The following is a 26477-nucleotide window of genomic DNA, read 5'->3' as shown; positions in this document are numbered from 1 at the left end:
TGGAATTGGCTTTGAGTGCACATGCTTCTCTTTGGCAATCCATGCCATGGAGCCTCAGACAGGATGAGAAGCAGCCAAACATGGAGACATCTCTGAATTTATTGTACATCTATAGTAACAGGGCCCCTTTTGGGAGTGTGGTTGATGGGATTGGGAAGGGTCAGTCATATGAAAATGTTTCCTAATATCTTCAATCCTTCCATCATTCATTACCCTATTGTCCTCCTTCTTGTAAGCCTAAAACAATATCCCTAGTCAATAAAAGAATCACCAAGGTGACAAGACAGCTGGATGTAGCAGCTTGCTCCTTAGGTATTCCATGTGTTTCTGCTGCTGACAGGTAAGTCTCAATTAGGCAATCTGCCTGTTCATCCATAATTGAGTTTATAGGCCATCATTATGCACATGCAAAAGTAATTGAACAGTAGCTGAAAGGTGAGATCCTTTAATATATTATTAGCATCAATTAATTTTTGCATAGCTCACCCCTGCACGGTGACGCAAGTATGATAGATCCAGCAAATACAAAAAATAAATAGAATTTGAAGATAACATGAGTAAGGGCATACAGGTCTTTTGTGCAGTACAGATAAATAAGCCGAGTTAATGAAATTTCTATATTGGCTATGTGTGTCTAGAACTTGACAAGCATCTTGAATACAAATGTGATTCTGGAGAAAAAGGAAGTTTAATTTCCTTTTTCCTTTCATGGTTTATGTTTTTGCTGCGTTCTTTTAGAATATAGTAGCAGTATGGCATCCCTTATCTGAAACTAATTATCCAGAAAGCTCCAAAATATGGGTAGGCCATCTCCCACAGATTCAATTTTAAGCCGATAATTCTAAAATTATTTTCTATTTTAGCAGCTTGAAACTGATCCTAAATAAACTGCACAAATTCATATTAGTAGCAAACAATTCTATTGTGTTTAATTAATGATTAAATTAGAATTAAATCCCTATGAACAAAAGCCCCCTTCAACTGTCCTCCATAGGCCCCCTCACCTCTTCCTTATTACACAGTCTGTTATAGAAAGTGCTTCTATTTCAAAACTTAAAGGGATACTGTCATGGGAAAACGTTTTTTTCAAAACGCATCAGTTAATAGTGCTACTCCAGCAGAATTCTGCACTGAAATCCATTTCTCAAAAGATAAAACAGATTTTTTTATATTCAATTTTGAAATCTGACATGGGGCTAGACATTTTGTCAATTTCCCAGCTGCCCCAGGTCATGTGACTTGTGCTCTGATAAACTTCAATCACTCTTTACAAAAAACAAGTAAGTATGAGCAAAAATCACCACAGCATCCCCTTAAAACACTGACCTGCCCCACGCTCCTCCTCTACTTCCTCCCCCAACCCGCCCACTTTTTTCCCGCCGTGGCTAGCCCCTTCCTTTGTTCTACCTGAGGGGCTAGCTGGGAAGGGTTGGGGGATGCTAAACACGGGCACATTATGGGGGAAGGGGGGCCAGGCCTAAATCCATTCTTACCTAGACAGTCCTCATTCCCCCATAGACACATACAAGAGTCCTCTGCACTCAACCCATTATCAATATATTTAAGACATATATATTTATATATATATATATATATGTATATATATATATATATATATATATATATATATATATATATATATATATATGTTTTTCAGGGGACCAGAAAAAAATTATGTAAAATCAAGGAAAATGTAAAATCAGGGAAATGGATTATGCATAATATATAGGTGGGACCACAAAGCAACAATGTAAAATTAGAGAAAACTTAAAATCAGGGGATGTAAAATGGAGATTCTACTATACCGTATATAAAAAACTTAAACAAGTTTTTATTTAATGATCAATGTTTCAGCCCTCACTGGTGCCTTTATCAAGATACAAATTCCAGCACAATCCAGGAAATAAAAAGCCACTCGCCCTAAACCACACTGAATTACTACACCCCCACCATGTGACATAGTCCACAGGTCAGGCATACCATTCCCTAAGTGCTCCACGATAGTACTTTAAATATAATAAATACAACCAACATAGTAAGTACACCCCATAATAAATACAATAAATATCCATATTTAAAAACAACCAGATGCAATTGATTTTATTATAAAACCAAAAGTAATCAGTGACTTTTCAGAAATGGTACAAAATGAGCAATACTCATTGAGGCCCAATGGTGCCACATTATTTAGAGTCTGAATCCAATAGGTCTCTTTTTGCAACAACAATTTTTACCAGTCACCAGTCGATATTACTGGGCCCCACAGCAAATTATTTTTCAGACCCCAGAAATGTCTAGAGGTTGAACTGTTTTACCAATATTTATTAAAAATGTATTTGAATTAGCGCCTCATGGGGCCAGTATACTCCTGCCCCCCCTGCAACTGCAGGGTTTGCTCCCTATGTAGTTATGCCCCTGGTTCTACAACTAAATCAATGCCCATAAAACTAAAGGTAGGTGGAGTGTGACCTTTTTGCAATTAATGTTTATAAAGAGGAATATCCGTCTTGCCTTCAGCAAAAGCTGAACTCAGAGCTGAAAGACAGTTACCCATCTGCTCCCTGAGGGTATTTTGCATCTTATCCACATAGATAAGCCCACATAAGCAAGTAATAATGTACACTATGGGGCAGATTTATCAAAAGTCAAAGTGAAGGTTTGAAGTTATAAACTTCGAATTTAGAAGTAATTTTTGGGTACTTCGACCATCGAATAGTCCAACTTCGATTTGAAGTTGAAAAAAACATTGAAATTCGAAATTTATCATGTACTGTCTCTTTAAAAGTTTGACCATTCGCCACCTAAAAGCTGCCGAAGTGCTGTTTTAGCCTATGGGGGACCTCCTAGAACCTGTATGGAGGCAACTGGGGGAGTTTGGGAGATCGAAGGTCGAAGTTAAAAAACTTTGAATCGAAGTAGTGCTACTTCGAATTGTACGACTCAAAGTAGGCCCACTTCCACCACCATTCCATTGGTCTTTTTGAATTCGAAGTTCAAAGTTTTTTTAACATCAACTTTGACCTTTGATAAATCTGCCCCTATGTGTGTGCTGGTACATGTAATTCGATGTATAATTTTTATATTTTTACCAGAATGTGGATGTCTGAAAGAAACCCCAGTAACCATATTACGACAAGTGGTACAGTCGGAGCATTTAAAGCACCCAATTTGTAAAGGTGCCAACAGATTCATTCTCTTACTGTAACATTGTATAGGATATGAGGGCATTCATATATCTTTCAAGTTTCCCTTTCTTATAACCCCACATGTGCTTCCTATGTACTACGGTACATTGGGCAAATTCTTATCACTACACAAAATGCTCCAGCTTTTGTTAACAACATGGTGGGGGTTATTTATTAAAGGTCGAGTTAATTTTTACCCATAAGTTTTCAAGGGTGTTTTTCAGTCAAAACTCAAATGTTCAGGTTAAAAAAAAACTGTCGAGGTCATGTAGAAGTTAATGGCAGTCCTGTAAACCATATGAAGATGTTTGCAGCCTTCATTATGTTCAGGTTTTTTCAGTGGGTTTCACTTGAAAATCGATTAATTTGAGCGATTCGAGTTTTTTCCACTGAAAACTCTATTAATTTGAGTTTTTGGGGTTATCACCCCAAAATCAGAAAACTCCATATGCTTATAAAATGTAAAATGCTTAAACTATAGAGAATATAACAATATTTTTTAGATATTTAGGGGACTGGTTTAGTTAACCTTTATTCATGTAATCGTTAGGGTTTTGGACACCTGAGTGTGGTCCTAACATAAAGACGGGGAGCTGTTTCCTTATCCTGTGTTAAAGTATTCTTCTGGCAGTTCAGTAACTATTCTATAAAAAAAACACAGTCAACGTGCTCTGCCTCTTTCTGAGGATTCCGCCTTCCAGAAGGTGGGTGTAGGATTGGGTCTAGATAGAGGTAGGCAGGCCCAGATTGAGGTAGGCCGTGGCATTTTAAGTACACAAAGGCTCAAACAACTTCCACGAAGCACACTAAATAGTGACTGTGTATGCCATCTTACAGCCCTTGTGGCAACTGCAAAAATCCATAGATTGCCAGTCCAGGCCTGGAGGTAAGCCTAGTAGGTGAAAATACTGTCAAACAAAGTCATGTTATTGCTTATTTCAGGAGTGAGAGAGACTGAGATGTTTAGGATAGCTAGTGAACAGCCTGAGTTCCACAGAGTCGAAGTAGGAGGATTAAGGTCCTGGGTATACTATCCCAGAGTAGGAACTATATGTACAGACTTAAGGGTAGATGATGTTCCACCTAAGTTCCACTTGGAGTGCATGAATATGTGTACAGTAGCAACGGACTCATACATCAAGAGAAGAAATTAGTTTGGGGACACTCTCCATTCACCATTTGAGAAATAAGCTGCTTAAACCACCATAGAGGTGTAAACTGTGGTGTTCCCTATGGTGAACTGATGTAAAGTCTAATTTTATACTTTTTGATAAACTTCTGATTTTATACTTTGATAAATATGTCCACAAATATTCAAGATGCTTTGCAGTGCATATATGTTATTTCATATATTCTAATAATTTTTATGTATGGAGATTTGTGCATTATAGCTTCAGCCTCTGTAACAACATGTAACATAGACATATGGCTGAATGGCTGAAAATGTTTTTTTTTCAGGAGCCATCAGTGGCATAACTAGATATTACTGGGCCCACATCAAATGATTTTTCATGACCCCCCAAATATCTGGAGGTTGACCTGCTTTACCAATATTTATTCAAATTGTATATGAATTTGGGCCTTATAGGGTCCCTATATCTCCTGGGCCCCCCTGCAGCTGCAGGGTTTGCTTCCTCTGTAGTCTCGCCCCTAGGAGTCATGCATCATATGGATTTTGTATTTGTGTGGTTTTCATAAAGTAAGATGGCCTAAGAAAACCACTCCATGGTATTTAAAACCTGAACTTGCAATACAGTGAGTGCAATATTAAATGGATAAAAAATCTTCCCTGGTGCATTTGCCAATGTTTTCAGATTGCCAGTCTGACCTTTCCCAGTCAGTTATAAATCAGGGCAGTGGTAGGGAGCATAAAGTGGGGGAGAAAGAGAGCACACAGGCTCCATCAGAACACCAGTATGATGTCTGTGTTAGGGATCTTACTGACGAGTGGTTGTAGCTGCGCTCCCCTGCGTTCCGTTTTTCTGTGTTCAGCCTCAGGGGAGCGCAGGAATAGACGCATTATGGTTTTTCCAATGGGGCTGTACTCACACAGGCATGTGTAGGCGCCGAATGCAGGAAAAATGTAGCATGTTGCGTCTCAACCTGCGTTCGGCGCCTACATGCGTCTAGTGTTGCCACCCGGCCGGTATTTTACCGGTCTAGCCGGTAAAACACCAGCCAAGGCCGGGGCCGGTATTACAAATTTACCTGCAACGTAGCTGCTGGTAAATTTGTAATACACCTAAAAAAAGCCTGTGGTCTGCCCCCAGCCTGCTCAAACTTACCTTTTTCCTGGGCTTCTTGCCAAATTCGCGCATATGGCTCTGCCCCCTTTGACATCACGACCCAGCCAGCCAATAGCGCGTCACGGTCCCGCCCCCTTTATCGTCACGGTCCCGCTCTTTTAACACTGCCCCCTCCACCTGCCGGTATAGATTATTTTAAAAGGTGGCAACCCTACATGCGCTTGTGTGAGTACAGCCCCATTGGAAAAAAACGTAATGTGTCTATTCCTGCGCACCCCTGCGGCTGAATGCAGAAAAACGGAACGCAGGGGAGCGCAGCTACAACCACTCGTCAGTAAGAGCCCTAACACAGACATCATACTGGTGTAAATGAGTAAATCACTATGATTTTTAACAAAGGCAGCTGTCTCTAAATTGCCCGGGGCATGCCAGGACTGGCAGTCAGGAAATGTTGCATCTCTCAGTCCAGACATTAGCCAGAGCTCAACACAGAGCTAAACACACTGGAAGTTACTCATCATCAGTCAGCAGATAACTGAAAGGGTTAATCTCCGTTCCTGTTTCCTTCCCTCACAAGAGCTGACGGTGCAGGATCAGATCGAGTTACAGAGTTACTTTCTGGGTTAGATATTGTACATTTTATTCCACACATACAGCCTGGCCAGCACTCTAGCCTTGCACTCCCTCTCCCCTGCCCACAAATCTGCCGAGCACCCAGTCTGCCAGCCATTCTGTCACGTGAGGCGGAGAAGGGAACTCGAGCGCGCGGCCTAATTTCTACAAAAGGTGAGTGTGTGTAGTGCGGGAGAAGTGCGGGAGTAGTGCTGCTTTTCCTCTCATATAATGAGGCTGCTGGGAGTTGTGAGCCCGTGTGTGTGGCTGGGTCGTAGAGCGGCCCTTGTCATTGGGAGAAAATCTTCTGTATGTGGGAAAGTATGTTGTTTGGTTCTCTATTAGACTGTATGGTGTTACTCCTGTGTGCTGTCATTGGGCAACACGCTCTGATTTAGATTTTTTTTTTTAAAACTTTGTTTTCTTGGAAGTGTTTTTTTATTTTTAATTCAAATGTATTCCAGTTACTTACAGCAATGTGAAGTATTATGGCTGCATGGAGGTGGCCCCTCTCCTCTAAACTTTACTACATAGCTAATAATTAGCAGCTCATTAATGATCCTGATCATGTTAAAGGGTGGTTCACCTTTTAAATAGTATGTATGATGAAGAAAGTTAATATTCTGAGTCAATTTGCAGTTGGATTTCGTTCGAGTTTTTTTATTCAGAGAAATGAGTAATAAAAATACATTTGTAGCCTTAAGGTGGCCATACACTGAGAGATCCGCTCGTTTGGAGATGTCATCAAACGAGCGGATCTCTCCCCGGTATGTCCACCTTGAGGTGGGCAATATCAGGCTGATCCGATCGTGGGCCCTAGGGCCCAACGATCGGATCCTAACGAATTGCAATGGGTGGTTGGATCGGGGGACCGCATCAACGAATAGATGTGGCCGCGATCTGACAGGATTTTTTGTCCCATCCGATCGAGATCTGGCCGACTTTCGGCTAGATCTCGATCGGTGAAGCCCGTTGGGGGGGCCACATACACGGGTGCTTCGCCAATGAGGCAAGTTGAGGCTGTTGCCTCAGGCGGCAGCGCCCCACTAGGTACCAGGGGCAGCAAAAATGCTGCTCCTGGTACTTTAAGAGCGAATTTCCGGGGAAGGGGGGGCAGCAGCAACTGCTGCTGCCTCAGGCAGCGGAGGGGCCAGGATCGCCCCTGCACATACACGGGCCAACACGGTCTGTCGGCAGCTTTTATCGGCCCGTATATGGCCACCTTTACAGAGCATTTGTCTAAAAGGGGCCAGGGACCCCGATTTGAAAGCTGGAAAGAGTTAGAAAAGGCCAAATAATTCTAAAATTATAAGACACAAAAAAAAAATGAAGGCCACTTGAAAGTTGCTTCGAATTCACCATTCTAACCCATTTAACGTGATTATTGCAGACTGCACTGGTTCATATCATTCTAAGCTTTGCATTGGTACAAATACTACCTAACTAAATGCGACTACTAATCAGCATGTAGAGATGTGAGCACAGACTTCATGGAGCACACTTCTCAAAGAGTGCAAACAGAGCAAATTCTAATGAAGCGCAATGCACAATAGTATAAACTTGAAGCCCGTGGCCAAAGGAAGAAATAAGGGGCTTGAACAAAAACAAAGAAAAAAAAAAAAAAGTTTGTAAACTAATAAACTTTATCATGCATGGTTGAAGCCGATTCCTGATTACAATGTTCCCTCTAATTCCTTCTCGGCTACGTGCAAAAAAAAATAATTTTGTGCTCGGGCCTGAATTTGTGGAAAGGCCACCAAGGCTCGGTCTAGGGGGGCAGCATGCTGCCCAATCACACCCGCATTGGTTTGGAAGCTCTAGTTCTGCTAAAGAGAGACAATAGTTTTTTAAGTTTCCTGTGCGCCAATCCCCAGTGCTCCTGACCTGATGATGAAAATTCGTGCATGTGCAAGAATGAAGGGGAGGGGACAGGGGTGAAAAACGACAGTGGGCCTAGGGGTGTAAATCCGGCCCTGTTTGTGCTCACATATTAAACGTTTGTGCACAGTTTTTTTTTTTAAAAACTGTGCACAGTGTTTTCACACAAAATTCTTTGTGTGCACTGGCCTCAATTTGTGTGCAAACCTTAGAATGAACATTGCCTGACTAGCCCCAACTGCACATGCTCCTGCAGACTTTGTATCGGCAAAGAGACTTGAAAAGGTTAGGAAATGGCAGAAGATGGTGCTGGGGAACTCTGCTACACTACTCTGCATATTTGGCTCAGGTTTTCAAATAGGGACACCTTTCTGTGTAATACATTCTGTGGAGAGGTAGGGAGGATGGGGGCCAATGGGTGATACTCAGCAGGCCTGGGTCAAGCTAGCTGGGCGCCCAAGGCAACCCAGCGAGCCACTCCGCCCCCGCCCAATGTAACAATGCACCCGGAGGGTGAAGTGCGCTGGAGAGTGTCAGTGGTGGAACAAGTCTTCGGACCAGGGGTAAGTGAAGGAAGAGGTACATGCTTGGCGTCCACATTTTGTTGCTCCCTAGGCACGTGCCTCTTCTGCCTACCCCTAGTTCTGGCCCTGGTAAGCAGAGGCAGAAGAACGGCAGTTATGTGGAAGCCAGCCCAGGGCCTGCCTCACCCACAGGTCTCGGGCTGCCTGCACACAGCTGCTCCGTTTCTATTCTCTGCCCTGGTAGCTCAGACTTTTGAAACACTGTAAGACAAGCAAGCTGATTAATAGACCTGACTTTTGCAACATTGTTTAAAAAGTAACAATCAGGCGTTAAGATGCTGCTGCTTACAGAAGAGTTGTTTTTACAAATAGCCTTAAAAACACTGAAAATGTTTAATAAATGTATATTGGAAAGTTGCTTAGAATTATTTTCTTTTAAATAAGGCACATTTTTATTTTGGGGTTGAGTTGCCCTTTAAATAGAATTCACAGGACACACCCATCACTTTTTTAATGTCTTGTGGTATACCCCCTTCATTATTAACAACATGTATGTTTGCACTGTAAAAAGTAAACTTGTTGTGCCAGGTTGTTTCTATGGAAGTAACTGGTACTGACATAGATCTACCCATGTTGCAAAATATGCTAGTGGTTTCTTGAGGTCAATTTTAATCAATATACTCATAATTGTGTTTTAATACTGTGTGTCATCTTGAAATGTTTCCAGCTTAGATGATGGTATGTATCGCATTATTCTGTATAGCTTTTTAAAGCAACACTGACAAGTTCCTATAGAAATAATGAAGTGGGAGCAAGACTGACCATTTACCTAAATAGTTTAATAGTTAACGTGTTAAACAGAGGGATTGTACTTGAAGTTACTTACCGTAAGTTGAAGTGTAGATCCATTCTGATTTTCAGTGTACATAAGGGCTGGCATTGCTTTTCTTTGTGTATGTGGTGTTATTTTAGGCAAGTTGTATTTTGTCACTGGAAGTAAAATATACCATGTAGCATTATGTTTCAGTGGAGTTATTAGATGCAGAGTAAAACAAATGGTTGTCACAAGCTATAACTAACAGTATTGGTTCTTCCTTCAAATTTTCTTTTGAAATACCCAAGGCACATGTAAAACATGTTAGGTAAGGACATACTGAAACTTTTACATGATCCTGGTATGATGTATTTACTATCAAGTCTTTAAAAAGGGGCCAGTATTTAAAACTCTAGTCAAATATCATATTCCATGAAAAAAAAGCCTTGAGTTCACTGTAATAAGTGTGAATATAGAAGGGCTTAAAAAACAGAAATATCATTTCACCATAAAAGTGAAAGGATTTAAAGTGGAAAATTTTGGTTTGGTTTTGTTTTAAGATTCCTAATGTTTTATCTTTTATAACATTTCAGGCAACAATGGCAACTTCTGTTGAATATGAGACTCTGTACACCGGGCAGAAGATGCCACTGATTGGGTTAGGTACTTGGAAGAGTGCACCTGGCCAGGTAAGTTCTCAAACAGGCAAAATAGATGTGTGTCTGTAAGTCTTGTGTAGCATGGAGTCATATATATATATATATATATATATATATAAGTGTTAAGTTTGAAATCATGGCCATGGAAAGCATATAGCACATGTTGCAAATATTTCACTTATACTTTCACTTATACTAGTGTGATAATATACTTACAATGCAGTGAAGATGAAAGGAAACATGAAAGTGTAAGCTGCTCTGAAGCACCTGTGAGAAGAGACCAGGTTAATAATAAGCCTTTGGATCAAACAACATCCCTTTTTGTGCCACATTGTGACCACATTCATTACTGTAATGAGATTTACATTATAATACTTAATTTGCTATTCCACTTTATACCTTCCAACAAAAGAATAAATCTTCTGTTGGATCGGGCCTAGCCTTTGTATTTTTTTTTTTTTTAAATGACTAGATATACCCTGAATGGTCAGCCTATCTTAAGATGGCCATAGATGTAAAGATGTTGAAAAGATCCGATAACCACGATTATCTCGAAACGATCGAATGATCATACAAATTAAAAAGACCATTTGCAAGGAAAACAAAGGGTAGCTGCCTGCTTGGCCCTGCAAACATAGATAGATTGCACTGGGACCGATAAAGACTTTTTAACCTGGCCGATCAATTTTCTGACAGATGTCGGACGAAAAATCGTAAGATGTACGATCGTTCGTACCCACTAACCGCATGATAATTTCGAAGGATTGGTTGGTCTTTTCTAAAATTGGTCGTTCGGCAAGAAAAATCTTTGTGTCTCTGGGGAGCTTTACCCAAGCAGAGAGAGTGGAGAAGGTTTTTATAATAGAGGCCACACTTCTAATGCAACCTGGCCTTTACCCCAGCCAAGTATAAGTACAGCATGGGGTGGTGCTCCATTGGACGTCAAACAAAAAACTACCTCAACCAAAAATTAAAGAAAGATACAGGCCAACTTTCGTTACTCAGCTCAGTGACCTGAGTGCTGGAAGTTGTCCTGTATCTGTCTTTAATTTTTGGTTTAAGTGGACAAGCTGAATGCTCACTGGGAATTTTACTTTTTCAATTGACAAATTTGTATTTTTTGAATGACCCATGTTACCTGGCACATGCAGCTGACTTAGTTAAATTGGATAAGTGCTGCATTTCCAGCAAGACCTGCATTATATGAACACTCTTGATGCATGTGCAATATGCCACAGTTATTTAACAACCTTTCCTTCCCCAGGAACTATAAAATTATGGCTACTGACATTAAATACTTGGACATTAAAAACAACACTGTATTGTTTTGACAGCTAATTAATGGAGATAATGGCAGGTGAGCTAATTTGAGTGATGTATGCTGCAATATAGAGCTACTAATGCTTTAAACACTTAAATGCAAAAATAGATAGTTAAGTAAGACTTATTAAGCTTAAAGTAGATGTGGTTGGATGGCTTTTCTGTTAGGTATTATAAGCAATTCTCTGAAGCCCTCACTCCCCAGCTCACCACACTGTTTGTCATTCCTGGACACCATTCCAGTTCCACTTAATGCCCAATTTCCCTCAATACAGACATTTAACTGTTTGCAAAAATATTGGCCAGAAGGGGAGCCCAACATCTACCCACACTAGTACACCCTGACCAGGGCTTCATCCAGACAGACAGTTGCTGTCTTCTGTTTTGTCACTAGCTGGATCAAGTTTGTAACTTTAGTGAATGCTATCTGCACCAATCCAGAAATTTAAGACAAACAGGTGTTGGGGGGGGGGGGGGGCTACAAAATAAGGCTGTATGTAGATGTCATCCTTTTTTCAAAATTAATCAGTTAATAGTGCTGCTCCAGCCGAATTCTGCACTGAAATCCATTTCTCTAAAGAGCAAACAGATTTTGTTATATTCAATTTTGAGTTTAGTATTATCCGTTGAGAGGCTTTTGTCGAGGAGGGAGTCTGGGTGATCTTAAAGGGATCCTGTCATTGGAAAACATGTTTTTTTCAAAACACATCAGTTAATAGTGCTGCTCCAGCCGAATTCTGCACTGAAATCCATTTCTCAAAAGAGCAAACAGATTTTGTTATATTCAATTTTGAAATCTGACATGGGGCTAGACATATTGTCAATTTCCCAGCTGCCCCAAGTCATGTGACTTGTGCTCTGATAAACTTCAATCACTCTTTACTGCTATACTGCAATTTGGAGTGATATCAACCCCCTCCCTTTTCCCCCCAGAAGCCAATGGGAAGGTAACCAGATAACAGCTCCCTAACACAAGATAACAGCTGCCTGGTAGATCTAAGAACAACACTCATAGTAAAACCCCATGTCCTACTGAGACACATTCAGTTACATTGAGAAGGAAAAACAGCAGCCTGCCAGAAAGCATTTCTCTCCTAAAGTGCAGGCACAAGTCACATGACATGGGGCAGCTGGGAAATTGACAAAATGTCTAGCCCCATGTCAGATTTCAAAATTGAATATAACAAAATCTGTTTGCTCTTTTGAGAAATGGATTTCAGTGCAGAATTCTGCATGTTTTCCTATGACAGGATCCCTTTAAGCTCACCCAGACTCCTTCCTCGACAAAAGCCTCTCAACGGACAATACTAACCTGATCTAACTGTACATGACAAAATGACAGATAGACTTGGAGCAGGATATTTCCCATTTGCAATAGCAGATAATATGGGATAAAGCCAGAAAGAGCGCAGTCACGGTAATGGAAAGGGCTTACAAACTGATATATAGATGGTAATACATCCCTGCAAGACTCATTCTATATGGGGCACCTTTCCCCCCCCCCCATTCTCAGGTTGTGAGAGAAGGGCACCCTCTTCCACATGTAATGGACATGAAAAGTAGTAGGGAGTTCTGGGAAATGGTGGTGAGCACCCTGTCAGATGTCTTCAAACACATTTTAGGCAGCGCACTGGAAAATTACCTCCCTCCATCGCCTATGTTAGCTTCTCCTGACAACAGGTTGTACTTGCTGCACAGGATTTTCTTCTTCTCTGTATACCTCAATTTTGAAAATGTAATACACTTCAATTAACTTGAGAATGGCAGTTGTCTTACCTTCCTCATTACCTCAACTAAATCAACTCAATACTTTTAAGTTTAAGCTTTTAATTGTAAGTCTATATAGATGTCAGAAGAGAAACATGATGATGAGGGCTTCTGAAACATAAACACAATTACATGAACAGATAACCAAAATAATGATATATGCTTTTAAGTTGCCTGCTGGTAAGGCAAGCATGTAATTAATGTGCTGGCATCAAATGACACTTGACAATTAGTGTAATATATTTTGCTTCCCTTGTGTTTACCCAGTCCCTTGGAGATGTGCTTGTAGTTCTCATTATTTTAATCATCTCAACACAGAATCATCATCAGATTCCCCAACCATATATTCCAAACCCTGCTTCAATATGAATAACAAACATGAAATTTGCTTCTCAGATGTGATTTCCTAGCATTTAGCAACATATATTATCACTTACCTAACCAGATGGTCCGTGACCTGAAAAACACTTGTAAGGGAAGTAGTAGGTGTGGCCACTGTTAACCAATTGTTACATGGATGTCCATCGTGCAGCCCTCCAACTGTGGTTGAACTCTATATGGTAATGTAAATTGGGTTCCTTTAATAATGCAGTGTGTTAATATAGAAAATAGAGCTATACCTGAGATGTGGGGTCACTTCTGTTACATTCTTCCTTGTATGACCAAGCACATACTGTATTATAAATTGACTAGGTGTTGTTTTTTTTTCTTACTGGTCTCTCCTGGGATGTATATAAATCACACTTCTGTTTCACATGTACTGTATACTCTGGGGAGGCATGTATTGCAGCTGCCAATCTATGTTGAGTGTACAAAGCAAGGGCACAGCTAAATATGAGCAGCTTATTTGAAGTACATTATTTATTCATGCAGAATAGCCCACATAGCTTTTTGTAAATACATCAAAGGAAGATATCACTGCACCTGCAATACCACATTATGAATACCAGGCAAGGAATAATAAGCTTTATTTGTATAATCCAAGGTCAGTCCTTTTGACAAGAGTAATTTGCAATTGTGTGTCCTTTGATTGCTGTTTGCATTTTATACATAAGCAAATCAGCAGAGCTCAAAGCATGTTTTTTAGTTAGACTATGAAGTATAGAGTTGAAAGGTTAGACAGGAAAGCGCAATATGTACAAATACATTTTAACTGATCACACCTTCACATGTCTTTTTTTAAAAAAAATTTTATTTCTATGAAAATATTGGACATGTCCTTGGTACTATTAAAACTGACTCGCTAAATGCAGCACAAAGCATGTGCTGTGAATTAGAAAAGATGAGGAACTACTGGAGGCATCTTTGGAGGGACAGATCTTTACTGTTTGAAACTATACCGTTTTCAAAACACTGTACAGGGTCAGTGTATGGCTGCAGCAAGAAGAAAATCTGCTGAAAAACTAGATTCTTGCCAAGAAAACACTGTGCTTGCAGTTTCCTTTGCTGACAAGGCAATGGAAAAGGTTGGCCAGACTGAAGAAGCACTGGCAGTGGTGGTGGAATGTTCCAGGATCTCACCTGAGACAGCACCTCTCTTCCCCACTGCCAGATATTGTACTCTTTGACATGTCATATAAAGCAATGCACTGTGAGTAGTTTTGCTTTCTATGGCATTCTATATTACTTCTTTGCAGTGTGTACCCAGGTATAGTCTCATATACAGTCATATGAAAAAGTTTGGGAACCCAAACTCTTAATTCTTTGGAGTTTTGTTTATCATTGGCTGAGCTTTGAAAGTAGCAACTTCCTTTTAATATATAACATGCCTTATGGAAATGGTAGTATTTCAGCAGAGACATAAAGTTTATTGGATTAACAGAAATCATGCAATATGCATCATAACAAAATTAGACCGGTACATAAATTTTGCCACCCCCATAGATATTACATCAATACTTAGTTGAGCCTCCTTTTGCAAATGTAACAGCCTCTAGATGCCTCCTATAGCCTTTTATGAGTGTCTGGATGGCGGTATTTTTGACCATTCGTCCATACAAAATCTCATGGACAGCCTGCTTCAAATCATCCCATAAATTTAAGATGATATTCAAGTCGGGGGACTGTGATGGCCAATGAAGAATATTGTACTTCTCCCACTGCATAAATGTCTTTTTAGATTTCGAAGTGTGTTTAGGGTCATGGTCTTGTTGGAATATCCAACCACTGCATAACTTCAACTTTGTGACTGATGCTTGAACATTGTCCTGAAGAATTTGTTGATATTGGGTTAAATTCATCCGACCCTTGACTTTAACAAGGGCCCCAGTCCCTGAACTAGCCACACAGCCGCACAGCATGATGGAACCTCCACCAAATTTGACAGTAGGTAGCAGTTACATGCATTTAAATTGGCAAAATTACAAGGGTACCCACATTTTTGCACAGACAGTTTTTCACATTTGATTTAATTTCATACAACTGAATACTGCTTCACTAAAAATCTTTGTTCAGAAAACACCCCAGTACTCCGATGTTATATGATATATATCACTCTTAAAAGAGCTGCCAGACGCAACTACCCACCAATTTTTTATTTATTTTTTTTTTTTACATTCACCACTCACTGTGCACCAATAATAAAAAATAAAAACACCACCAAATTGTATGAAAAAAGAACATGGTGTTCGAGAACCATGAAAGGAAAATTGTATTACCATTCCAGTTTTCCAGTTTTCAAAGTATGGAGCAGAGAGCTTCTTATTTAGTTTCTCACAAAACTTACCACCCTCCTGAAATCCTGTTCTTAATTCTGTCTCTGTGCTTAAGACCAATGGATACCTCGGCACAGATCTGGACAACATGGATCGTTAAGAGACCCAAGCACTGTATATAAGGATATGATTTATAATATATTTGTTTTTTGTGTATTATATATATATATATATATATATATATATATATATATATATATATATATATATACACACACACACACAATAATAACACCTGTCCTAAATCTTATCGATCTTATCGACTACTGTAAAGTGGCATGTAAAACAAGTATCGGAGCAGATGTGAGCAGAATGTGTTTAAAATATGTATTACTTAAAGGAGAAGGAAAGGCATTGGTATTTACTCTTTATTTAGCCTGTGTGGGGCTATTTGAGCCTCAGTGTACTTGAACTGCTATGGAATATTTTAAATCTCAGTCCAGGCATGGGGCTGTAATTCCCAAAGTGTGGGGCTCAGCCTTATAGGAGAAGGAAAGTCATCTTGCACTTGGGGGTGCCAAATGTTAGGCACACTCAAGTGGTTGTATTGACTTACGTGAAACCCCGGGATGGTGCTCCTATCAGCAGAAAACTGCACCAGCCCGGGGTTATACCAGTGAGCACCATGGAGCGATCCACTTCCATCTTCTTCTTTCTTCGAATTTCCCAGGGCAAATGCATGTGCAGTTTAACTAAATAGCGCATGTGCACCCGCGTGAAAAAGGAGTAAGACGGAAGAAGATTGTTTATACAATATTGATTGTAAATTGATACATGTATGCAGAGCAGTGCCTCTAATACACAACCCCATCTAGATTTACACCTTCAGAAGAGTAGTAAAGTATCTGGCTGCAGAATCATCCTGATCCAACACTGTTTAAAGCCTCAACAGAAATTTACAGAAATCAGCAGAACCTCTGTATAAACTCATTTGCTTTCCTTTTCTGAAATAATGCCAATAGCTTCATTAGAGATTCAGTAAAACAAGTTGAACATGTAGATGTTATTCTAGACACCTAACAATCATCCCATACATGAACTCCTCAACAATTGCATGTTGTTTTCTCCTCTGGAACACTGCCAGTCAGAAATGGGTCTCTTACTTTTCTGTCTTGCTTATTGCAGCCCATTGCTCACTGGTCTTCCTACCTCTTTCCTTTCACCAGTGTAGTTTATACTTCATGCAAAGGTTTACCAAGTTCTAATATTTCCACATGTGCTGCTTTCGTTCATAATAAACCACAATTTCTTCCTGCTCATGTTCATGCTCAGAAGTAGTAGATACATTTAGACAGCAATTAGAACAGTTCTGCTCCCAAGGAATAAGCCACAGACACAATATTATGTTTGAAATGCAGTAATGTTTGCATGAAACATTCAAAAGTATGACACCTGTTGTGTTGCCCCTGATATAATAATTTGTCTGCCCACCCCTCGCAGAGCAAGGAAACAGGCATGCAGTCTAGTATTTATATATTAAACAGCCGGCTGGCTGGATAGGCACAAAGATTTCCTGGGCACACCATGCACACTGCTTTGCGACTTAAATAAAATACAGATGAGTGTATACAGAAGGCTCCAGGTATCCCAGTCATATACTATGTACAGATTTTCTTCTGTTGGAGCTTATCATCATCATAGGAATGGGGTTCTTGGCAAATGAGCCATTTTAACTTTATAGAGAGCATTTTGTTTTAGATGTGAACTTTTTATTTCCTTGAAAACCCCATTACAAATGTTTCTGAAATTCTGAAGTCACAAACCTGCCTACAAACAGAGAATTCCCGTTGTTGCTGCAATAGTGCCATCTGCAGTTGTTTATCGTAGTCCTCATTAAAACCATCTGTTTAACACAGACTAAATCCTCTTTAAAGGGGAACTGTTGTGAAAATTAAAATTTAATATTGGCTTCATCATACTGAAATGAGAAACTTTCTAAATACAATCAATTACAAATTATGTACCGTTTCTGAAAATAATAAAGTTTATCTTCGCTATTCCTCTCTCAGCATCTGTTTCTCCTCATTCTGTCTTCATTCAGGTGTTGGGTGTCAGTTGAATGATCCAATATATCTTATAGGGGGGCTCCTTTTGCCTAGAAGATGTATTAGAGCTAAAAGTTGTACTCTTGCACTCTAGGATAATAAGAGACACATCACACATCTTACAATCTTTCCAACAACAGGTAAAAGATGCAGTAAAATATGCCCTGGGAGTTGGCTATCGTCACATTGATTGTGCCTTTGTTTATGGGAATGAAACTGAAGTGGGAGAAGCTATCAAAGAAAGTGTTGGACCCGATAAGGTAAATATTGAGTTGACTTTAGTGTTTTATGATTTATCAGAAAACATTGGGGGGAATTCACAAACACTTCGGTATGTACACTTATTAAAATATATATACTGCCTTGCAAATGTATTCACCCCCCTTGCACAGTAAGAAAATCAATATGTAAAAAATACCAGCAACACCGGGAACATTATAATTTTTGCAACAGCACCACCTACTGGTTAGTTTTTTCAATTGTCCTGTAGAAGAAAATATCAAATCAAAATGTGTTAACAAAAAGGTCAGACGCAGAATTTAACTGCAAAAAGTTGTAGTGCTTTTAATTACACAACATGTTTCGATCGAAACATGGCGTGTAATTAAAAGCACTACAACTTTTTGCCAGAATTGCTATTTGCCAGTAAAAGTTGCTTTAACCTATGTATTCTACTTTTTGTACAACTTTGAAAAAATGTTTACCATAAAAAAATGTTTTTTTATTGGTTAACAGCATGTAGTTCCCTCTGTAGTCTGCTTTCTACTAATATTTTAATTGTCTACATACTTTTCATACAATAATTTATATATCATTTTTTTAGGGATTAAAAAGAGAGGAAGTATTTATTACCTCCAAGCTTTGGAATAATAAACATCACCCTGATGATGTGGAATGTGCATTAAGAAAAACACTGCAAGAACTTCAACTGGATTATCTGGACCTGTACCTTATGCACTGGCCATATGCTTTCAAGTAAAACACAAAACCGTTGTTTTTCATAGTTAATTATAAGCATAACTTTTAATAATAACTGCTTGAATTAAACATATGACAACATTTCACAAAATCTACTGATCTAAATAAACAAGCAGTCACACGATTGTAATTTAAAATACTGGTAGTAAACAAAACTACTTTGTATACAGGATATATCCCTTTTTCACCCTTGGTAAAATGAATAGGACTTGTGCTTAACACACTGTTTGCCTAATATTTTTAAGAAATATGTATGTTTTTTCAAAACAAATGACCAGTCCACTGAGAAGCAACATTTGGGGGGGGGGGGCAATTGTGAAAAAAAGAACATTAAATGATATGCTGCACTGCCCTGTGTCCAAGTTTCTGAAAGGGCCAGCAAGAGCAGGTGAGCAAGTGGCGGGACAAATATGGTGAGCTGTGGGGTCTAGAAAATAGATAGTGGAAAGGGTGGTGATTGACGGGTGACCAAGGTGGTTGGCAAGCAAGAGCGGGGCCAAGAGGTACTTGCCCCGGTCCGCCATTGATTGAAGATCGATTACAAGATGTTGCAGCAGGAAAAAGAGTAAACCTATCTCCGATCTAACTTTCCTTCACCCATCTTTATTGCATCTCATTACTTGCCGATGCTTATATTATTTTCACATTTTCGCTCAATTTTCATTTTGTTTTTTTCAAAACACATAAACTAATTTTTAAAGTTATTTGAAAAAAAAATCTGTACAATTGTGTTAAAATGTCCTTTGATGATTTTTAGGAGAGGAGATCAGGTCTTTCCACAGAATCCTGATGGATCAGTGCAGTATGACCTTACTGATTACAAAGACACATGGAAAGCTATGGAGAAGTTGGTGGAGAAGGGATTGGCCAAAGCTATTGGTTTATCCAATTTTAACAAAAGACAAATGGATGATATCCTTAGTATTGCTACTGTTAAGCCAGCAGTGTTACAGGTTTACAGACATATACTTAATATAAATATATAGATGTCTCATTTTTGGAATATGTACCAAGATTAAAGTTATCCTTCCATTTACAGGTTGAGTGCCATCCGTACCTTGCACAGAATGAGCTGATCGCCTGTTGTCGTTCACACGGGCTTGTATTAACTGGCTACAGCCCACTAGGAAGCCCAGATCGGAGTTGGAGGAAACCAGAAGATCCAGTTCTGTTAGAAGAACCTGGTATTATTGCAATGGCAAAAAAATATAACAAATCTGAAGCACAGATTCTTCTCAGGTATGAGAACGTTTCATGTATTTTCTAAGAAGATAGAAAATACGTGCAACCCCCCCCCCCCTACACACACACACACATTTTTTGGAAATAACAGGTTTGCTTTTACTCTCAAAGTATATAATGTACCAATATACCACAATAATCAAAAGTACGCAAAAAGTGAGAATTAAATACTGCTCCTTCCAAACTCTTTCAATTCTCCATACATGAATAAAAGTTACTTGTTAGATGTTTCAATTTCCCACGGAACTCTCTTCATTTATGTGTGAGTGGAATATACAGTCTGTTGGTTCACTTCCAAATAACCACAAAAGTGCTGTCGTGTATCAGTAAGTTCCACCCCTCCGCTTCTACTTCAACCAAAACAAAATCAGACAGAGCTCATAGCATAGCAGACTCCTATAATTACCCCTGAATGCTATTAAAGGAGAAGGAAAGGTTAAAACTAAGTAAGCCTTATCAGAAAGGTCCACCTAAATATACCAGTAAACCCCCAAAGTAGTGCTGCTCTGAGTCCTCTGTCAAAAGAAACACAGCATTTCTTTCCTTCTATTGTGTACTCATGGGCTTCTGTATCAGACTTCCTGCTATCAGCTTAAACCTCATTGCCCTGGGCAATAGCATGCTCAGTTTGCTCCTCTTCCCCCCTCCTCCCTTCTCTACTGTAATCTGAGCCCAGAGCAGGGAGAGACTCAGGCAGGAAGTGATGTCACACCACATTAATACTGCAGCTCCTATCCTAAACAAACAGAGCGTTTCTAGAGCTTTTTACTCAGGTATGGTAAAACATTCTACAGAATAAATATAGCATTCTAGCTTGCACTATTGCAGCTAATCTATTGGCAATAAAATGCCTCCTTGGCTTTCCTTCTCCTTTAAGCAACTTACTTTGAATATGGAAAAGTCCCACACCATATGTTACCAGCAGTATCCGTCTCCTTCATGCACCGATTCATATCTTTGTAAGCTTTATATGATGCAATATAATGGCAGGTTAACAACCTAATCTACACAATTAATACAAAGGATTGTTAGCCAATAATTAGTTGTGGGGTATAACTATAATTATGGGCATAAAACCTGGGTTTCCTTGCTTTAAATATTCTAATATGATTTACCAGGTGGCAAGTTCAGCGAAGGATTGTCACTATTCCTAAAAGTGTCACACCCGCCCGTATTCTACAGAACCTTCAGGTAAGTGACAATTAACTGCACTGCACTGCATTTTCCTTTGCAATTTCATGCCAGATACACAGTATAGGTTATAAACTCTCCAATTTCAGGGTACTAATCGGCCTATTTATCAATTATCCAGTTTTCTTGTGACTATACACAACTCACATACATTTCTTTAGATCAACATAGTTGACCCATGGGAGGTATGAAAGGCTCAAATAGCTAGAGACAGATGCCCACACTTTTGGGGTTTTACATTGTGATGCTATCACATCACGATCTGTTATCACAGTGGTGTTTTTAGGGTTGTGACATGTTGTGGGAAGAGTTAGGTGGCCATCACTCACCACATAGAACAGGTGGTTCATATGCACCAGCCCCAAACCCTCCGCTTAGGGAGCGGATAAACCAATAGAAAAACAAGTAAGGGGAAACTAGGCACGCCTTTAAAAAAAACAAAAAAGAAAACTCCACAAGGCCCACCAAAATTCATTTAAAAAAGGATCAGTATCTCCATTGGCCCTATGTGTTTTGTGCCGCCCAGGGCACTTAATCATGGGGTTTCCCTCTTTAATTTTTTTTAAACCCCTTCACCTCATCGAAATCTCTGGTCTAGGAGGAGACCTCTCTTTGAAAGTGCAAAGACATAAAATTTGTAGTTCCGTACAGCTTATGTAATGCTTACTTGGGCTATTTACACCAACAGGGTTAACCACCAGCTATTATACTAGAGCATGGGTTACACTTAAGGCAGGGCCTTCACAAAGTGAAAGAAATGAAGGTGCGGTGTAGTGCACCTACAACTCCCACAGGCTACTATTCTTTAACCAATAAAGAAATGGGTGCCTAAGAGGTTCTTACAATCAAACAGAACACATTTTTGTCAGAGACAAATGATCAACATCCGTAAAGTCACGCAGAGCTTGAGAGGTAGATGCAGGTGCATTCCCTGAGGATGTAGTCTAGGCAGTACAGCATACTTCCAGGCAGAAATAACTCACACGTGGTCTGGATCTCACCCAGTGGAGTGGTCAGGGAGGAGAACCTAAAGCCTGACACCCTATCCACTGTGGTCCCTTCACTGCAGGCAAATCTTACAGCTACTCCCTGCTACACCTCCTTGATGGAGCACAAAGCTGCTCTTTCTCTCTTCCCTCATTGTCTCACTCTCCTAGAGAGTCTATAACAAATATATTCCTGCAACTCACTAGCCTCATTCACGGGGTCCCTGCTCCCAGACTTATCTCTCTAGAGGTACTGGTCCCTCTAGGGCACATGGCTTTACTGGGTGTTGCTGTACCCAGGCTCCCTGGAAATATCCAGCAGGATCAGCAACCAGAAGCCAAAAATGAAGATTCACCCCTTCTCACTCACTATACTCAAGTGTGAACGGATATGGTCACAGAGCCTCCTGGCCAATAACTTGGATATGCAAATAACAAATAGATACGTGGGGGCAAATTCACTAAGCGCCAGAAATGCACTAGCGACGCCTTCGCCGCTCAGGGAGGTGAAAGGTAGCAAAGTTGCGCTACCATTAATTTGTCAAGCAAAGGGAAGGTACGCTAGTGATGCCTAATTTGCATACAGCGCCAAGTTAAAGTACAATGGACGTATATGTAGCAGCAAATACACAAGCCTGGGAAAGCTTCATAAAATAAAATAGAGCTGTTATTTTGCCCTATACATGTGCCCACTGTATAGTTTAGGTGGGAAATGTAGGGGAGAAGGAGGGTACCCCCTTTAGTAAATTTGCCCAGCAACTAGGGAACAGTAGGGAATTAAAGCCAAAGGGGCATATTAACCCTATGGATCCCTACACTTAGTTTCAAAGACCATTGCATTAAGGTATGCCATTAAAACATGCAACAGAATTTATATTCTCACTTCTTTCTTTTCTCTAGGTTTTTGATTTCTCTTTAAGTGAAGAAGAGATGCAGCTAATCGGAGCACTTAATAAAAACTGGAGATATATTATCCCGCTGATAACGGTAAATAAATGTCTTGTTTTAGTATTTTGTAATTTTGTAAATACTTATTTACTTACCACCTTTTTAAGGTTTACATTAGACTATCCCTCCTTAACCTTCTTTTGCCATTTTTATTATTATCATTATTATTTATATAGCAACGTTGTTTCCCGTAGGGCTTTACAGAATAAAGGGATACAATACAAGACCAAACGGTTTACATATACAGACAGAACATTTGATAAAAATGGATTCACAGTTACAATTGGATCTTGTTTGGAGACAATAGGGGGGAGAAGTGAGACATAAGGTGAGGGTAACCAATGTGATAGTTGGTAGGGATAGTAATAAGTACTACTAATTTGTGTGTATGAACAAAGAGTAAGGGGGCTTGGTAAGTGGTCAAGTTGCTTAGGGCTTAGGTTATAGACTTGGATGGTTTTAAGTGACTTTTTGAAGGCCTGGAGGCTTTGACAGTGTCTAATGGGACGGAGCAGATCATTCCAGAGGATGGGTCCAGCACATGAAAAGTCCTGGATGCGGGAGTGAGAGGAAGTAATGAGGAAAGAAGGTCATGTCCAGACCAAAGATTATGTCTGGTAGTGTACTTTTTCATCAGAGTGGCTATATATAGTGTTGCTGCACTGGTGAGCACTTTGGAAGCAAGAACAAGAATATTAAATTGAATCCCATATACAATAGGTAGCCCATACAGGGACTATCAAAGAGGGGCAGCACTTGTGGAGCAGGAAGAAAGGCGTATGAGTCTTGTTTAATATCAACATGTTTTTAGTAGTCTGAAGGAACAGCGTTTCAAATTATAGAAAGAAAACATCAGGTGTACCGGTTATATAGCAACAATATTGTTTCTTATGTATTCCTGCTGACTGCTCTAAGAAATGCATGTACTATATAAATGACACTATGCAAAATGGTGTCTGTATGTAAGGACTTGGCATGAGTTTTTCTATATATTGTCCCACATTGGTCCAGAGTAATTAAAGGAGAAGGAAAGGTTAAAACTAAGTAAGCCTTATCAGAAAGGTCCATCTAAATATACCAGTAAACCCCCAAGTAATGTTGCTCTGAGTCCCCTGTCAAAAGAAATACTGCATTTCTTTCCTTCTATTGTGTACACATGGGCTTCTGTATCAGACTTCCTGCCTTCAGCTTAAACCTCATTGCCCTGGGCAAGAGCATGCTCAGTTTGCTCCTCTCCCCCCACCCCTCCCTTCTCTACTGTAATCTGAGCCCAGAGCAGGGAGAGACTCAGGCAGGAAGTGATGTCACACCACATTAATACTGCAGCTCCTATTCTAAACAAACAGAGAGTTTCTAGAGCTTTTTACTCAGGTATGGTAAAACATTCTACAGAATAAATATAGCATTCTAGCTTGCATTATTGCAGCTAATCTATTGGCAATAAAATGCCTCCGTAGCTTTCCTTCTCCTTTAAGTTGCAGAACACTTGTGTCATGCTAAGTCCTTACACATATGACCTTAACCCTTTTAATACGATAAAACATAAGATCCATGGCTCCATCATAAAAAGTGCACAGTAGCGTAGATTCGGTGTTTGTGGTCAGCTTTTTGACCTGTGCTTGTTTATGTGGCAATGCACAGCACAGATGAGAGATGTGTACTCCTATATGTTCTCCAAACAACTGCATTAACACATTTTTTTTTTCCTTTTTACAGGTGAATGGAAAATCCGTTCCAAGGGATGCTGGCCACCCTTTATATCCATTTAATGATCCATACTAAAACTGCTGAGGCACCTTTCAAATGCCTTATCTCTGTTGGCAACTATTTCTCTGAACTACAGTAGCTGTTTGGCGCTTGCTTAGGATTTGTAGTTCTTCAACAGCTTTATTCAGTGTGCATTACATTTCCCCTTTCTTAAGATGACTGTTATATACAGTCTGCTTTTTTGTCTATTCTTTGTACTGATGCTGCCATAATGGCACCGAATAGAAACATTTCAGATCATTACTGTCAGCAGTGAAAATAAATACATTATATTTCTTCAAGAGAAATTTTGTTTTAATAACAGTGCTGTTATTTTGTGTTGTGTTTAGATGTCAGATGCCTCCTTTTTATTTTTTGATATTGTACTGACACTCCGGGGGCATAGTTATTGTTAGAGAATAATGTCGGTGTGGGATGATCTGATTGGCCTTAATAAAAGGGATGATGTGAACCTTGCCCAATGGGCACCTACAAAATATGCTAAACAGGAAACACCCCTAATAGGGATACATACAAATCAAAGCTAACCTACATGACAGGTTTTGTTTCCAGTTGAAAAGGGTATTTTGTCAGCCTGTTTAGCTGGCCATACACAGTATGCTCCTCATCTAAGGGAGTTTTCAAAACTGATGACTGATATTTGGAAAATTATTAGCCAGGTATCTATTGGAGAGCCTGTTTGGACTGGCCTATACATGGGCAGATAAGCTGGCTGCTGTTTTCCAATTTACCCTAGTCACCAGGTAGTGGATTGAATGACAAAGTGGAATATGAGTAGGAGTAGGGTCTGATTAGAAAGATAAGTAGAAAAAAACAATAGCAATAAATTGTAGCCTCCCAGAGCAATACGTTTTTTGGATGCTGGGGTCAGTGCTAGAAATGAAAGCTGCAAACAGGTATAAGAGGAGGGTAAGTAATTAAAGGAGAAATTTTGTGTGAAAAATAAGAATGTACCAGTGCGTTGTACTCATTTAGATATAGAAGAATTGTGCCTAAAAGAGAAAAATAAGTAGTGTTTCAGGCTGATTTATTGAATATTTCTGCAAAACCCTAATAATCCCTCCCTTCTCTTCCTGTTTCTTGAATTCCCCAGTCTTTGCAGTAGAGCCGGTGGCACACAATTCACTGCACTGTTAGACAGGAACCAATCGGCAACTAGGCTGACCTGATAGGGAACTGAAGAATGTCTTTGTGTGACTGCAGGGCTGTGATTGGCTGTCCCCCTTCTACTGTGCTTCTGGCAGGGACCGTTAGGACTCGCCTACCCCTCATTTGAAACAGGGACCAGTGAACATCTATAGGGAGCTCAAATAAAGGGGCTATTTTTAAAGATATTAATTTTTAGCACCATGTAAAAGCAATATCATATATTACTTATAATTGCCTACAAAATTAGGGTTTTTTCATTTATCCAATATGTCTCATTTAAAAAAAAAAATATATGAAAAATGACGAATTAGGTATAACTAACTCTAAAGCAGAGAGGAATGTTGTTGGTATTATAATAAAAATGGTGAATTTACATTGCAGCATGGCCATAGTTATCCATGTCTGATAAAATAGTGATGGGTGCATGGGGACTGCCATTTAGTTCTATGGGG

The 26477-nt window shown here is 39.6% G+C and overlaps 1 protein-coding gene across 4 annotated transcripts; it reads left to right on the top strand.

The window, feature by feature from the left end:
* The first annotated feature begins 3968 nt into the window (after positions 1–3968).
* On the top strand, positions 3969–25157 carry akr1a1.L (aldo-keto reductase family 1, member A1 (aldehyde reductase) L homeolog). 4 transcript variants are annotated; one of them, XM_041589278.1, is made up of 9 exons: positions 3969–4071; positions 9853–9948; positions 17905–18024; positions 18588–18739; positions 19500–19695; positions 19782–19981; positions 21103–21175; positions 23062–23148; positions 24826–25157. In XM_041589278.1, exons 2-9 carry the CDS (start codon positions 9859–9861, stop codon positions 24889–24891), a joined length of 984 nt encoding a protein of 327 aa, XP_041445212.1. In that variant the 5' UTR covers positions 3969–4071; positions 9853–9858; the 3' UTR covers positions 24892–25157.
* The last annotated feature ends 1320 nt before the right edge of the window (positions 25158–26477 follow it).

This window comes from Xenopus laevis, chromosome 4L (genome assembly GCF_017654675.1).
Source record: "Xenopus laevis strain J_2021 chromosome 4L, Xenopus_laevis_v10.1, whole genome shotgun sequence".
In the NCBI taxonomy this organism is placed as follows: Eukaryota; Metazoa; Chordata; class Amphibia; order Anura; family Pipidae; genus Xenopus; species Xenopus laevis.
The sequence above is the reverse complement of the archived record's forward strand: the minus strand, read 5'-3'. Positions and strand labels throughout refer to the sequence as shown.